The sequence below is a fragment of the Clupea harengus genome, chromosome 12, assembly GCF_900700415.2.
Source record: "Clupea harengus chromosome 12, Ch_v2.0.2, whole genome shotgun sequence".
Taxonomy (NCBI): Eukaryota; Metazoa; Chordata; class Actinopteri; order Clupeiformes; family Clupeidae; genus Clupea; species Clupea harengus.
This window is the reverse complement of record NC_045163.1, coordinates 7,996,533-8,012,314: the sequence shown is the minus strand read 5'-3', so window position 1 is coordinate 8,012,314 and position 15,782 is coordinate 7,996,533. Positions and strand designations below refer to the sequence as shown.

The window sequence follows — 15,782 nt, the reverse complement described above, 5'->3', positions numbered from 1 at the left end:
TTTTGGAAAATAAAATTACACCTATGCAAACCATCTTATGAAATAGGTGAAGGAGGGTAAAGATTGTGGTTTATTCAGCTTGTCTTAGTGTCCTGTTGCTGAAGCAGTTTTGTGATGTCTTAGCACTCAGTACAAAGGATTTTAATGTTAAATGTTAAAGCACCCCAACCTGTGACAGTACACATAGCTACACAGAATAAGGTCTTTGTGTGAAGGTTGGAGTGAGAGGTGGTTGATAAGAGCTGGCTGTGTTTTCTTGTGAGAATGGTATTCACGACTCCCCCTGGTGGTTGGTTTGTGCACACACAGGAACACCCTGGCCAACAGTTGTGGGACGGGAATCCGTTCGTCCACCAGCGATCCCAGTCGAAAGCCTCTGGACAGCCGAGTCCTCAACGCTGTCAAATGTGAGTCTCCATTTCAGTTTTTAGTCTCCTGGACGAATCTCTTTCCATACTCTCATTTAAGTCCAAAGAACATACAACTAATTTATCTTACATGTGTAATAATTGAAATAAAGAGCTGGTTGGATTCAGGCATGTATATTTAATATATGTAATAACATGTATCATGGTCTATATGATGAATACATATCCTGTTTATATTGACTCTTAACTTAACTTTATATTTATTTTAATGTTCTCCCCTCGTTATCCTCCTCTGCTCTTCCACTCCCATCCCTCTTTCACTCTCTCTCTCTCTCTCTCTCTCTCTCTCTCTCTCTCTCTCTCTCTCTCTCTCTCTCTCTCTCAGTGTACTGTCAGAACTTCGCCCCCAACTTCAAGGAAAGCGAGATGAACGTGATTGCTGCCGACATGTGCACTAACGCGCGGCGTGTGCGGAAGCGCTGGCTGCCCAAGATCAAGTCCATGCTGCCCGACGGCATGGAGGTGTACCGCAGCAGCAGCATCAGCAGCGCCGCCGCCGCAACAGGACTCAGCCTGGCCCTCGCCGGAGCGTCGGGCTCCATGGTACCCCTGCCCTTCGAGGCTGAGCTGAAGGCCCTGTACGGGGAGCGCAAAGACCCCCTGAGGACTCACCTCCAGCTAAACGGAGCCAGCCCGGGCCCCAGCCCCCCCTCAGACGCCCCCGAGGGAGAGCTGGCGGGGGCCCATGGGGGGGGGGAGGAGGAGGCAGAGGAGGAGGAGGACCCGTCGGCAGAGGGAGTGGATGCGGCGCTGGTGTCGGTGTCCCAGCCGCTCATTCCAGGCGGGGAGGCGACGAGCGTCCTGCAGGACGGACAGAGCGGCGCCGAGTTCCCGGAAGGGCTGAGGATTAACGGGCAGTAGCCACCGCCCACTTCAGGAAGCCTTCATCTTCCTCTCCTCCTCCTCCTCCTCTTCCTCCTTCGCTCTCTCCCGCTTCCTCCGTTCTGCTTCGCCTTCTCTTCCTTCTTCGTCCAGCCACACCCCTGCTCTCCAAAGGGAACCTCCCCATGTCAGAAACACAAAGTTCAAACAGTACAAATGCAGAGGTGGCCCTTAGGAGACAAGTGAGTGGTGCATTCACTCTGAACAAACACAGGCAAGGCTCAACTCTCGCGCGCGCGCACACACACACACACACACACACACACACACACACACACACACACACACACACACACACACACACACACACACACACACACACACACACACACACAGATAGACACTGGCTCTGGAACTGGCACTAACTCCCGTTTCCAGAGTCACCATCTATCAGGGAACTGACATCCGAGCTGCTCATCAACACAGCAAACGTGCACTAAAAGGGCACGCTGCACCACACTGAGAGTAGTCAACACAAAGTGACTAGTCCTATCTACAGTAGGGCTCATAGTAAGGCTCAAATAAAACAACACTATGTATTTGGTATGTGTTGAAAATGTAATATAAGAACACATTGTAACATTGATATAAGAATACATTTGAATAGAAACACATTTTAAACAAGTGGTTCCGTCTTTCTAGGAAAGCTGCTCGGGATGAGGGAAATATTCTCAGAATCACTGAAAGTGGCCTTGATTTACTATTTAGTATGTCATTTAAATAAAACTAAATTTTTAGTATCTTTAGGGTTAGCATTGTGTTAGCCCAGCACTTTAAACAAGTGGAGAAATCATCTAAATTGTATCTGAATGGCTGCAATGAGAAAGTGCTGCATGTATGTGGTGCAGTTTATGAGATTCCCTCCCTCCATATAAAAAGCATAGAACTGTCTGTTAGCTGATCATCAGAGTATCTATAAACTCTCATTGTGTCAGAGTCAATTAATCAAAGCAATGCCTGTGTCTGTTTAGATGTCAATACACACACACACACACACAAACATATAAACAGTACGTACAGTCACACCCCACACACACTGATTACTGATTAACACTCACACACAGAGGCGCACACACACACACACACACATAAAAAACAAACACATAAACAGCACATGTAATCACACACCCCACACACACTGATTGCTAATTCTCACTCACATCACATGCACACAGCACACACACACACACACATATTCATAGAGTACTGTTCACTCCGAACCTTTGCGCGTCACAGCTGATACTGGTACAGATGCAACTGACAGTGATAAAGATGGCAGAATACTAGCTTTTGCTGCACCACGCAAACCCTGCAATGAGAGCAAACAAACAAACTAAAACCTTCATAATCACTCAGAATATATTGCCAGAATATGCACAAAAATGCTTGCATGCATAATGAATAGAAAAACAAACAGACAAACTGCCTCTAATTACGCTTCGTCAACAAAAGAAATTGCTACTGTTGCCTGAGGATGCATTCTTAAAGGATTCTTTTAACCGTTTTTTCTGTATCCAGACATATTTGTTATGGCTTTGACTGTGGAGGAAAGTCTTGTCCATATGCTCAAGTGGTGAGAAGCAGAGGATCCTTTTCATTTTCAGTGAACGCGTGAAGAATCGGAAACCTTTGAATTTTTACTTCTGATTCGGTAAATTATTTAATGAAACTACTACAAATGTTTTAGTCTGCTGGCTTTGTTGCATTTGCACTTGAAGAGGAAAAAGAGAGAGGCTGTTGTGGTTTGACTTTTTTGGAGCTGCCAAGTCCAGACTGTTAATAGGAAGAGTTGTTCTACCCCCTGCCCTCCCTCTTTCTTTTCTATTGTCTGCCTCGTGTGTCTGTTGAAATGAAGCGTACAGTCACACTAGCAATGACTAGCACCAGAGCACAGCACGGCACAACATAGCACGCCGAGGCAAGGGAGACCCGCACCGAGACACCACAGGTGCTGAGCCCCCTCCCCCCATTTGTTTATTTTGTTTTGTTTTGATTTCATTTTCATTTTGTTTCTGCGCTTGGAACTGTTTGACTCTCTGGGCCCGAGAGAGAAAATGACACAAATGAATATGGCTTTTTGCAGGGAGCGTAAAGCCTTCCCTCTCTCAAGTACAAACAGCACCCTATGTATGTATGTATGTATGTACCGGTATGTATGTTTTTAAACCTGAAGCACGGTTTGTCATGATCAGACAAAGACGAAACAAACTGTTTTTAGCGCATCAAGGGAAAGATGGTGCCAGCGTGTCACTGTGTTAGGTGTGAAGAGTGCAGTTTGACTACACTTGCGTCATGACATGGCGATGACAGTGCGTTGTTTCACTCTGTCCCAGGGACAACAACTTCCTCTCATGAACAGAAGTCTAATGAACACAGAGGGTTGATATTGAGAGCAGCTGGTAATTTATAGCATTTGTTTGCTGGGACTGTTGTTTTATCGTTTCCTAATTTCATAGATCAGTCCAGAAAAGTATGGAATACATTTCACGCAAGGAAAAAAAAAAACACACATTGCACATGTATTTTTATACATGTAAATGTTTGCCAAATTTGGTTATCAAAAACACTCAAATGATGCAGTTATTGCCTGTCACCTGTTCTTTGCATGCCGTTCACATTTCCGACTGTCTTGTGCCATTGAGAACAGACCAGCGCAGCGATGTTGTGTTTAACTTGCACATCTTGAACATGGGGGAATGCTTTGGGGATGGTCTGCTTTCTTCAAAAGGAGCACAGGGTGTTTTTGTTGCACTAGGAAATGAAAACGTTTACAAGGGTGTTTGTGAGAGTTACAATCCAACACACAGGGCAAGGGTTGGGGCGAAGAGGATGGTCAAGTGAATGTAAGGACTGCCCCAGCTCACTGTACACACACACACACACACACACACACCAGTACTCTGTGAACACTTTATGGATGGAGTGGTAAGGTGGTGCTTATTTCTCACATCGGGTTCGGGCCTAATACTCACACACACACACACACACACACACACACACACACGTGGCCGCTCCTTGTGTTGTCTACATAGTGGAGTCTGTACTGTAGTCTCAGAAAGGCAAAGAAAGGGTCTTCCATTGCCATGGAACACTGCATAGCAACCTCTGATTAGGACTGGTGGCAAAGTTTTTTTTTTAGTAAAGTGTTTTTGAAAATAATGAATCCTAACAGCAACATCATTATAGTTCTCTGCTGGGGTCTCAAGGAAGACCGTTAAACTCTGCATGCCTGATTTCCATTAGCTGGTCATACAGTCATTCTTCCAGTTTCTTCAGATGAAGGGGCAGTCCACATTTGTATGTGTTTTTGTGGGGGGTTTTTGTGGTTGTCTTTATGGAGTTTGAAACATGCTTTCCCATAAAGCCCAGTGCAACGCGAAACTGTTTAATCCTTCATGTAAAGGCAGGCAGAGAGTGGAATTCTTCATATAAAGACAGAAACACTGTCGCTTATGTTGATGAGGGGTGTGGTTCAGTGCCTTATTTTAGAGGATAGGGAATGGGTTTGCACACGAGCTTGCTTACAGCACTGCGGAAATAAGACTTAAACGTCTTGTAGATTTAGTTTCGCAAGATGTGAGTGGAACCCCTCACCCTGGACATGACTGTCTTTCCTGATGTGTACACAGGTTCTTTAAAGGTCAGACAATGGCTGCTGCTTGCTCCTCTTTAAAGAAACTCAGCACTGTTCTGCCTATGCTTGTAGAAAGAAGTAGTGAAAAAGAACTGTATGATACTCTTGTAACCTCCTCTGAAGTCATCCATTTTGCTATGTTCCATTGTAGTAATCTATGTGTCAATTCATGTGAAAACCTTAAGTACTGTTTCATTTTCTTGGACAGGCTTGTACAAATCTAGCGACAACGGAGTTAAAGCTTGCCATTTATACATACAGTATTGATAAGAAAAGGTCACTAGGTAAAAGATATCGATAATGACACATTTCTCATAGATAATTAATCACAACCTGTAATAATTGACTGAATTATTAACTTTTTTCATATTCAGTAAACCATGTTGTTTTTAAATGTCACTCAAATATGGTTTGACAATTATCAAATCAATCCAACTGGCAGCCCATTTACCTAGAGGGATAGTTCACACCAAAATGAAACAAATCTACCATTATCTTCTCAATGTCATGTCAGTGGTCACTCACAAATACTAGTGCTAAATGAGTTGTCCAGCAAAGTGTTAGTGACCAGAAAGAACTGGCCACCTCTCGCTTACTTGACAGGAAAACGATGCCACCATTCACTAATATGACAGGAATAACACACACTGCCTCACAGGAGAAAAAAACATATAGAGACATGAGGAGGAGTGGAAAAAGAAAGCATTTTCATTTCTGGGTGAACTCTCCCTTTCACATGACATGTTTGAAAAAGAATCCCCTGTCATCATTTCAGTGAAGCGCAAATAATTTGTTGTCCTTTTTTTTCTGTTAATGCCACATACCTGTGTATGTGTGTGTGTGTTTGTTTTAATCCAGTTGCCCACGTGTTAACCCCTAACTCTTTTCTGAGAATGCGAGAGCGGTGAAATAATGTGACGTTGCACTAGAAGCTGAGCGTGAACTCAGAGAATGTCAAGGCTAGCACGTAGAGGTCGGGCCCTGTTTGTGATAGCTTCTGTATACTTGTCCAGTATGCACCACGCTAATTTATTGACGTACATTTACGTGGTTGCAGCTTTGTCCTTAAAAAAATAGACCTTTGGTCTCTAAAGATCAGCACTACTTGCTAATGTAATTGCTTTTGCACAATGTCAAGGTTAGTGGTTGGCTCTTGACAAAAACCTGCGAACAGGTTTGAGAGGGGGCACATATGGGCTAGTTTAGCCTCTGCAGCCTCTATCTGTAATGTATTTAACACTGTGCATGTGTGCAGTGCGCTGTTGGTGTACACGGCACCTCACCAAATTGCTTTCACTGTAGATGCAATACCAAACTTCTGTCAAAGTGGACAGAGCTCTGGCAGGGGGGCTGCGTCTCAACGATGCCCTGGCTCAAGGTCATTGAGGTCCCACACACGGTCTAGGTGTAGTTGGTTTGGTTCACAAAACTTCCCCCAAAAGTTCCACTAGTGTGTATTTGCAGAGGTAAATCTGGTTTGACACTGTTGGGGTCATTCATTGTCATACCAGTTACTGTTATCAATAGAATATTCTATTCTAGAATCAAAACCAAAATGACTGGCTACCATGAACTATTTAGTTTGTTTGCTCATCAGTGTGTAGCCATCAGTAGGATGACCCAGAGCACAAACCAATTCTGTCTCGATTTATTTGGAATCATGTAAAATAGTTTTTTACAGTGTACTAATGATACGTGTAAAATTCAACCACATTCAATTAAACTGCACTAACTTCGAGTGTCCTTGTTCTAGGAAATAATGCCAGCACTTTAAGAGAAAAAAAGAGGAATGATGACTATATCCTTCAGAAGATTTGTATGTGTGGAAGTTATGGAGGTGCAGGAGAGCAAACCTTCAAAGCCATGTGTTCAGAGCGCTGACAATCAAAGGAAAAGGGCACTAAAGACTGATCTGCCAGGGATGGCTTAGCTCCTGTGAATTCTGCCTTGCAGCTTTGCTTAGTTGTATGTATGCTAGTCAAGACTGGTGGCTTGTTGCCAACTTCGGTCCTCGAGGTTACTGGGGCAACTTCAGACTGCACACCACATTGTTTGGTCTGTGGAGGGTTGCGGAAGGACATGATATGAGCGATCGAGCTGATCAATTGGTGTCAGAATCTTTAACTTTGTCAACCTTGAGGATTGAGCCATGCTTCGCCCCAAAGGGCTGTAACCATGCAAACTTGGAAGTGAGTGTTTCAGTGTAAAATAAAAAAATATACAAAACAAAGCAAAACTAATGGAGCTCTGCACCTTCCTAATTATATATATATATATATATATATATGTATGTATATGTATATATATATAAGTGTTCTATATGCGCCTTTTGACTCAAGCAACAAATGTAACCCTAATGCAAAATGCCAATTTTGATGTTACAAAATAAATTACTTTAATGAACTGTTCATGTTTTTTCTCCCTCTTCCACCAAATTCAGTTTGGATTGACATTGTGTAGTTTATTAAGTAACTGATTTCTTTTCAGATGCAATACTGAAATGTCTGCTTTCTAATAAAACTCCTTACTTCACCATCCCATGTCCTCACTGGTCTGTGTGTGTGTGTGTGTGTGTGTGTGTGTGTGTGTGTGTGTGTGTGTGTGTTTGTGTGCGTAGAGAGAGAGAGAGAGAGAAATAGCCGTCTTTAGTGTTATTATGCCCAGGAAGAATTGATGATTTAAATAAAATACATATTGTTTTTCTTTAATAAAAAAAAATTTAGGAGATAAAACTGATGTGAAGCATTTATACATATTGTCAACAAATACATTTCCGGGAACAGTTCCATGTTGCATATTTGTGTAATTTGTTCTCAGTTCCCTGAAATGTATTTACTGATAGTATAGAACAGAGAAAGAAAAGAAAAGCCTTTATTGTCATTGTATTTGCATACAACGAAATTTGGAGCGCTGCTCCTGTTGGTGCGACGAGGGACAACATATAACACAACAACAACATATAACACAACAATAGTAGAAATAGCTAAAAATAGTACAAATAGCTACAAATATATATACCGGTATGTTAAGAGTTCAATAAAGTGCGGTGGTATAGATTCCACGTAGCCTACTTCCCTGAGGTGCTGAGGTGCTTTACAATAAAACAAAACTTTACAATTGTATTGCTATGGCGCTATATAAATACAATTGAATTGAATAAATACAGTAATATTTTGTTTATACACTGACATGTGTAAGGTGACTGAGATGGCATAAGTGACTTGCAGTCGAATAAAGTGATTAATGTATTAACATTGCACAATGAAATTCTACGTTTAGTGCATGTCTGTGTTTAATGTTCTGATGGCAGTATGGCAGAAAAACTGTCCTTTAGACGCGTGGTCCTTGCTCTGGAGGACCTGTAGGAGAGTAAACAGGTGGTGGCCTGGGTGAGATGAGTCTTTCATGATGTTATTGGCCCTGTCGAGGTAGCGGGAGCGGGCAATGACTTCCAGGGAGGGCAGTGAGCAACCAGCGATTTTTTGGGCTGTGCTGATGACTCTTCGGAGGGCTCCCTTGTCTGCCGCAGTGCAACCGGAGTACCACGCCGAGATAATAATTATACATTATGTATAAATGATTCACATTAGTTTGAACTCCTAAAAGTATATATTTTTATTTCGAAGTAAACTCTCTACTCTCAGGTTATATCGCGTAAGGAGTTTGGTATCACCCAGTAGGCCACTGAAAAATAATCAAATCCAGTTCTCCTGGATCCTCCTCAAGTATCAACTCTGCTAGTGATTATTTCTGCCTGGAGACAACCTAGCTGCGTCATTTCCGAAACAAGAGCGCGGTATGGGTACATGACAGAGCGCCACACTATCAGTTCTTGTATCAAAACTTTGTTACAAAGTAGTTGGAATTTGTTTTCATCTTTGATTTTTTGGCACTTAGGTGCCACCCTGTTACTGTGATTCAAAATGAGTGACGACCCTGACTCTTTCCCCGAGAGGGAAATGAAGGTAAGAAGGGATGTTATACTGTCATGATGACACATTAGCTTAAGTTAGCTGTTGTAATGCTGGAGAAATTTAGCAAGACATGTTGGCTGGTTATGTGTGTTGGCACATTTAAAGACGTTAAGTAGTACATTGACAGTACGGTTTGTAGGTTTATGTTGTTTGATGTATGTTGAGGTTATGTCACAGACCGTCACGAAGGTTATTTCATCTTTTTAAGATTGGGCCAGGGGGGTAGCTAACAGTCAGCTAATGTTAGCTAGAATGCTATTTGCTATCTACTGTCCCAGACTAGGATAACTTGAGCTGTCTAGCCTTTTCACTCACGTTTGCTGTGTATTGCTAACTGGGTAGCTAAATCGAGTTCGGAAGTTTGAAAACTTTGGAACTAAATATGCACTGATTATTTTGGCATTATTTATCCATCGTTGCATTTGCAGAAAAATAAATCTGCGTTGCTACACTCTTATGGGGAGCGTTGTACAAGTTAGCTGTCTTAAAGCTACACATTGCTCCAACTAGCTAACACATTTGACCCTGGTTATATGACTAACGTCGTTATGTTTGTCACTGAAGTATCTTAGTTTTTTTTTTTCAGATCTAATGTCTGTGCTGTCATTTTACTTCTATTGTTTAGTCTTAACCCAGCATGTGTTAAGGTTTCATTTAAAGACTTAGACCTGCTAGCTGGCAAAATACCATGTCACTTGCAGTGATGGAAACACATACAGCTTTTTTGTTATTCCGCTATGACTAACTAACTGTTAACATAATCTGTGCAGAATACCTAACTTGTGCCATCGCTTATATTTCGCATTGCAGGATTTTCAATTCCGACAGATGAAGAAAATCCGCGTCTTTGACTCACCGGAAGATTTACCAAAAGGCAGATCCGGTTTGCTTGCAATCTCAAACAAGTATGGATTAACTTTTGTGGGGCTTGACAGGACGCTTAAAGTCTTCTTGACGAAGGATATTATTGCTGTCGGAAAAGTGGAGGGCAACCCAAATGAAATAGGTAAGAGAGAACCGTTCACATGGCCCAGTCCCAAAATAAGATATATATTAAAGATATATCTGGGGCCTCATGTACATATATACACACTGTAGATCCTTAGCTCACATTTACAGTTCATCCTTTAGCGTTACTGATCTTAACTAAAGTAACATTACCCTGCCGTTACAAATACAAATAGACAGGTCAACTGTGTGGAGCGTGCTTTTTCTCTTCATTCTCTGTTTTTACAGCACAGGAAAAAAAGTTCTGAAACTTGTAATCTCAAATTAAACTCACATCCAGAGTAGCTGGAACTGAACTGTCTTCTGCTTTGGGTCTCTCCTCCTCCTACCCCCCATTGCTGTGCCTCCTCTCCTCATTTCTCTCCTTCTCTGTCCTTGTCTTTAGTGGAGGGGGTGAAGGCTCTGGAGGTTTCTGTGGAGTTGCCCCTGCATCATGTGGCTCTGAGCTGTGATGAGCTCACCCTGTCCGTGTGTGGGATGTCTGAGGAGGCAGGCCTCTCCATGGCTTTCTATGATGTCCGCACCTTCCTCAACAAGGTAACACCAGATGTCTAGAATTAGCCATACCTCACTTTGGCAAAAAAGCAGCATCTGACATCTGTATTTCACGCCCTCAGTATAGCTGACTGTACCATATTGAATACTCATTGCTTCAGTGGTTAGAACTCCTTTAGCCTCACTTTCCCAAACCATGCATAAGATTGTTGAATTTGATCATTCAAAAGTATTACCTTTTTTGGAAGCCATTTTTGGATTTTGAGGTTTTCAAACCAATTCCGTTGTGTTTCTAGACGGAGCTAAACTGAAAATAAAAAAAAACTTGAATAAAAGATTTGATGTCAGTAGGAAGGGAATAGCAGAAACACAATCACTAAAGATAGGGTGGTGTATTCTGAAGGTCTCGTGTATAGCTGTGTTGTTCGGCTCGTTCCCTAAGATGAGGCCCTGACCCATAGGCTCGCTGATGGTTCTCTGACCTCAAACCCGTGTACATCTCAAAGGCTCCCTGACGCACACGCCACAAAGCACACTTATATTTGAAAAGGTAGTCAGCCACACTGGGGTAGAAATGTTTTTCCTTCACATTTAAATATGGCGCTTCACCAAAATCTTACACCATGATGGTGTAAATATGAGGTTAATCCAGTACAGTTGCTATTAGTGGCTATGTCACAGTGCCCTGCAAAAAACAGGTCAGTAATGGACCTTGAGCCTTTTGGTGATCAGAAATGGGTTTATTGCCAACTAGGATTCCACGTAAAGTTATCTGTCTTGGTCGTGTGGTGCAAAAACACATGAAATATATGTAAAGTGGGATAAGACAAAGACAATTTACCACAAAAGAAACATAAATATAGGCTATAGAAATCAGAAATGTACAAAGAAATATGCGATGTGAAATGAAAAGTAAAAAACCTTGACTGAGTATTTGGACTTCTGCCTGCCTCTCCTCCCTCAGGCCCGACAAGAGAAGTTCCCTTTTGCATCTTTGCGGCCAGGCAGTGGCGCGGGCACCCTGGTGCAGGACCTGAAGTGGAACCCAGTGCAGGCATCCGTGCTGGCCGCCTGTCTCTCAGACGGCAGCATGATGGTCCTGGAGGTCACCAGCGAGGTCAAGGTGTCCGCCCAGGTCCCCCCCACCGTCGGCATCACCTGCGGTAAAAATGCTCTTTGACTTTCTGGGGCTCTGTGCCTCATGTACACAGCCTTGTGTGGAATTCATATTAAAACATAGCATACGCACAAAGCTGGAAAGCTGCATATGCACAAAAGATGTATGTATGAAACCGTGCACACTCAAGATACCACACACCTTTTCTTTGTGCATCCCGATAGACAAGAAATTGAGCACACATGCAAGAGTTCCACGCTCTCTCTTCCTGTGTGACAGTGGAGTCAGTGTGTGACAGTGGAGTCAGTGTGTGACAGTGTGTGACAGTGGAGTCAGTGTGTGACAGTGGAGTCAGTGTGTGACAGTGGAGAGTCAGTGTGTGACGGTGAGACAGTGGAGAGTCAGTGTGTGACGGCGAGACAGTGGAGAGTCAGTGTGTGACGGGGAGACAGTGGAGAGTCAGTGTGTGACAGTGGAGAGTCAGTGTGTGACAGTGAGACAGTGGAGAGTCAGTGTGTGACGGGGAGACAGTGGAGAGTCAGTGTGTGACAGTGTTCAGACCACCCCGGAATAGTCCTAGTGATGCCCCTGCGATAACTCGTGGAAATCGGAAACGGCTGAAAGTCATCATCTTCATGGAACAAAAATCTGCACTGGTCACGCACGACACGTTCCCTTTTAATTCTGCTATTGGCAATATCCTCTAATAAGACTGAAGTTGTGGTTGTTATTAGACTTTTGTGCGTGGCATTTATGCATGCTTACATTTCCATTCTATTTATTTAACTGCATACACCTTGATGTGTTATTATTTCCAATAAGGCCCACGTGTCAACACTTCTTTAGGGCCTACAGACTCGTAACGTTAGTAGTTGTAGTTGCATTGCATAGCCTCTTTGTGTCGCCAGCTGACAAACAATGTTTGAAACGGGGGTACGCCAGACATTTGGCATGGAGGAACACACATTTTCACATTCATTTCACTCTTAATACATCCAACCGTAAGTATGAGATGGTGTATGCAATGTTTACCTTGGTTCCCTGGTCTCCACTCCCCATGTGTGTTTTTAAGTGTATGTTTGTTTACTTGTTTGCTAAATTATATTTTTGTGCTGTATGTGTGTGTCCCTGTACAGTGTGCTGGAGCCCCAAAGGAAAGCAGGTGGCAGCAGGAAAGCAGGACGCCACAGTGATCCAGTACACACCAGTGAGTCCACACACACACACACACACACACAGACACACACACACACACACACACACACACAGACAGACAGACTCTCACTGCATTTCATATCTGTGTTCTTCCCAAAAGGCCCTGCAGGAGAAGAAGGTGATCCCATGTCCAGGTTTCTACAGTTCAGACAACCCTGTCAAAGGTAAGGACCTCACATGGCACTCTGAGAGGCAGGCAGCACTTGTTTACATGTGACGTGGACCGAGTTTTATGGATCTGGATTCAGTTGAATTGGATTCAATTATTGTACTGTTGAGTTATTATTCTGTCACAGAAATCTGTGGAGTTGATGACTATTCTGACATCAGTGTGTGCGTGTGTCCTTGTGTGTCCTCACATGTGTGTCTGGTGTTTGTCTTCAGTGCTGGACGTGTTGTGGCTGAGCACCTTTAACTTTGCGGTGGCATACGCAGCAGCTGACGGCTCCCCAGAGACACCCCCTGAGCTCGTAGTCATCTCACTGCCCGTGAGTCACCGTTACCATCTCACCATCGAGGACACTTACTCACCATTCATGATCTAGAACACTCACCATTCATGCTACGCAACACTCTCTCATGAGCCACAATATGGAACACTTGCACAGTGTTAAGGAGCTAAAACACTCACTCATCATTCATGATCTGCAATACCCTCACCGTATTTACAATCTAGAACACTCACTCCCAACTCATGAACACTCACTCGCCATTCATGATCTAGAACACCCACTCACGATTCATGATTTAGCACTTAAGCATATTCACAACATGCACTCCTCTTTCAGTATTCATGGTATACAACACTCACTCACCATTCCAAAAAGGACAGGTAAAGACCTAGGCAGGTTTTTTTTGCCTGCATAGAGACTTCAAAGGCCTTTGTGAAATTCTCCCATTCCCAGTTGGTGACTGTCAGGGCACCACTGATATGTCTGTCATCCTCACTATGTGATGTTTACCTCAGCCAGCCTGCAGAAAGAGAAGAGTGTGATTTCTTTTCTAGCAACACTGTGTGGATATTTACCCAAGTGCTGACACGTCTCTGCTTGTCTTATGCGCTCATCTCACAGGGACCTCTGGATATTCAGGGATTCATATAGTGTGTATATGTGTTTGTGTAGGTACATTTTTGTGTTTCACACCTTAAGGTGCTTAGTTGAGATAAGGTTTCTTTGTACTGTGTGTAAGGTTTTTTCTGTCCTGAGGTGCAATATGTATTTTGGTGCATACACAAATTCCTTGATCTAATGATTAACATGAGGAACATATGATCAGGACTATGGGGACTTTCCTCAGGCAGACATGAGCCGCAATGTAACATACTTGGCCTAAACATTAGAAGGAAAGGCTACTGACATACATAATTTACACCATGGGATGGAGCACGCAAGGACAATAATAGGAAGATGGAAGGATGTACAGAATATAATGAGTTGTGAAACCCCCTCGAGTCATCAATTTTTCTTAGTCTTGATAGAATTTAGCCAAAACTAGTTTGGTCATATGTCTGTATCCACATGTCTTCATCATAAGACCATGTGTGATATGAGTTGAGTATTAAGACAGGCCTCGACCCACAGAGCTTTGGGTTTGTTGCTTTGGAACTCTCCCCTGCCCGTGAACAAAGCTGCAGTCTCACACCTGTGTTGCCTGAATGTTTTTACCATATTTGTCTTGCAGACAAAAACTGAAAAGAGGGCGGAGGGGTATCTGAACTTTAATGACCTGGTGTACGGCAGCTGCACAGAGAGACAACACCACTACTTCCTCTGCCACATGGAGGACTGGTACGTTGTGTGTGCGCGTGACTGTGTGTGTGTGTGCGTGTGTGCTTGTATGAGCGCCCGTGTATGTGATTATATGTAATGTATGGGCATATATATTTACGTTTGAGTGAGTGAGCCATCAGTTTTTACCTTTGGTACCTATCTGCGCTGTGAATTGAGTGTATTTGTAAGCGCTCTCTGCAGTGTTCATCATGGTCTCCTGCTCTTTCAGGGATTTGGTGCTGGCAGCGTCTGCAGCCTCCATTGAAGTCAGTATCATTGCCAAACAAGAGGACAAGGTAAACAACAGCCGGTGGTGAATTACACAGCCCTGAACTACTGGCTCTTGCCATTAGCGTTTACCAAATAACAATCTTATAGCTATACCCACATCTCTCTTATACCTCAGACTTCAGTGTAAATGTGTATCTTTATGAGGATTGTGTACATTTAGTCATTTGGGGGGCACTTTTATCCAAATAAGAAATACTCTAGAAAATATTTAACTTTGTGAGACCTGGGAGTTACTGAAATGATAGATTTGATGCACAAGACCTCATATTTTTCATGTGGCTCCCACAAATAAGCGCCTTAAATATCATCACAAACTATGGAATTTGTGTATGACCTTTGATGCCCACATGGTACTCAAGTCTCTGTAGTAGCATATGATGGTCTACAGTGGCGCAGGCAGCCCTAAGATCTTGAAGGACTTGTAAGGAAACGCATTCATTATCAGATGCAATCGGTAGGACATTAACAACTTCAATTAGTGAGGAATAATAGGCTGATTTGGCATCAGAGAGTGCTTTTTTGTCTTTCCATGCCAGGCTATATACTTATAGTTGTACTATTTTCTTTCAAGTCTTCTTGTGGTTTGGGCAGTATACTATGGGGGCTAGCCTTTTCTTTTTTCTTATCATCTTTTTAAGCGGTGCAATGGAATCTAGGGTTGAGTGTAGTACATTTATGATACTGCCTGTTAGTAGGTCAATGTTGGTTGGTTTTGTGGAGGGGCCTTTGTATGTGTGTAATGAGTGAGTATGTGTGAAGTGGTTGTCTGTGTCTGCACAAATAACTTTTGTGATCTGTGTGTATTGTAACGTGGTTGTGTTTATTTCAGATTAATTGGGAGCTGTGGCTGCTGGAGGATGCCAGTAGGGCGGAACTTCCTGTCACTCAGAACAGTGATGACACACTGCCATTGGGCGTCGCCATCGACTACACCAGTCAAGATGAGATTTACATCTGTGAGTGCCC

The 15,782-nt window shown here is 43.1% G+C and overlaps 2 protein-coding genes across 6 annotated transcripts in view; both read left to right on the top strand.

Annotated features, from left to right (window-relative positions):
• The window catches only part of LOC105890040 (nucleus accumbens-associated protein 2), a 31,552-nt gene extending 29,628 nt beyond the window's left edge, over positions 1–1,924 (top strand). For all 4 annotated transcript variants that reach the window (XM_031577367.2, XM_012816036.3, XM_012816029.3 and 1 more), the window contains 2 exons: positions 310–407; positions 754–1,924. In XM_031577367.2, the coding sequence (XP_031433227.1) occupies positions 310–407; positions 754–1,289 (634 nt within the window). In that variant the 3' untranslated portion in view covers positions 1,290–1,924. The remainder of the gene's footprint in view (positions 1–309; positions 408–753) is intronic.
• Positions 1,925–8,667: 6,743 nt separating this feature from the next.
• nup214 (nucleoporin 214) overlaps positions 8,668–15,782 on the top strand; it is a 72,763-nt gene continuing 65,648 nt past the window's right edge. For both annotated transcript variants that reach the window (XM_031577783.1, XM_031577782.1), the window contains exons 1-10: positions 8,668–8,909; positions 9,729–9,924; positions 10,312–10,463; positions 11,386–11,584; positions 12,675–12,745; positions 12,854–12,917; positions 13,138–13,241; positions 14,437–14,543; positions 14,755–14,821; positions 15,646–15,772. In XM_031577783.1, coding sequence (XP_031433643.1) covers positions 8,868–8,909; positions 9,729–9,924; positions 10,312–10,463; positions 11,386–11,584; positions 12,675–12,745; positions 12,854–12,917; positions 13,138–13,241; positions 14,437–14,543; positions 14,755–14,821; positions 15,646–15,772 — 1,129 coding nt within the window. In that variant the 5' untranslated portion in view covers positions 8,668–8,867. The remainder of the gene's footprint in view (positions 8,910–9,728; positions 9,925–10,311; positions 10,464–11,385; positions 11,585–12,674; positions 12,746–12,853; positions 12,918–13,137; positions 13,242–14,436; positions 14,544–14,754; positions 14,822–15,645; positions 15,773–15,782) is intronic.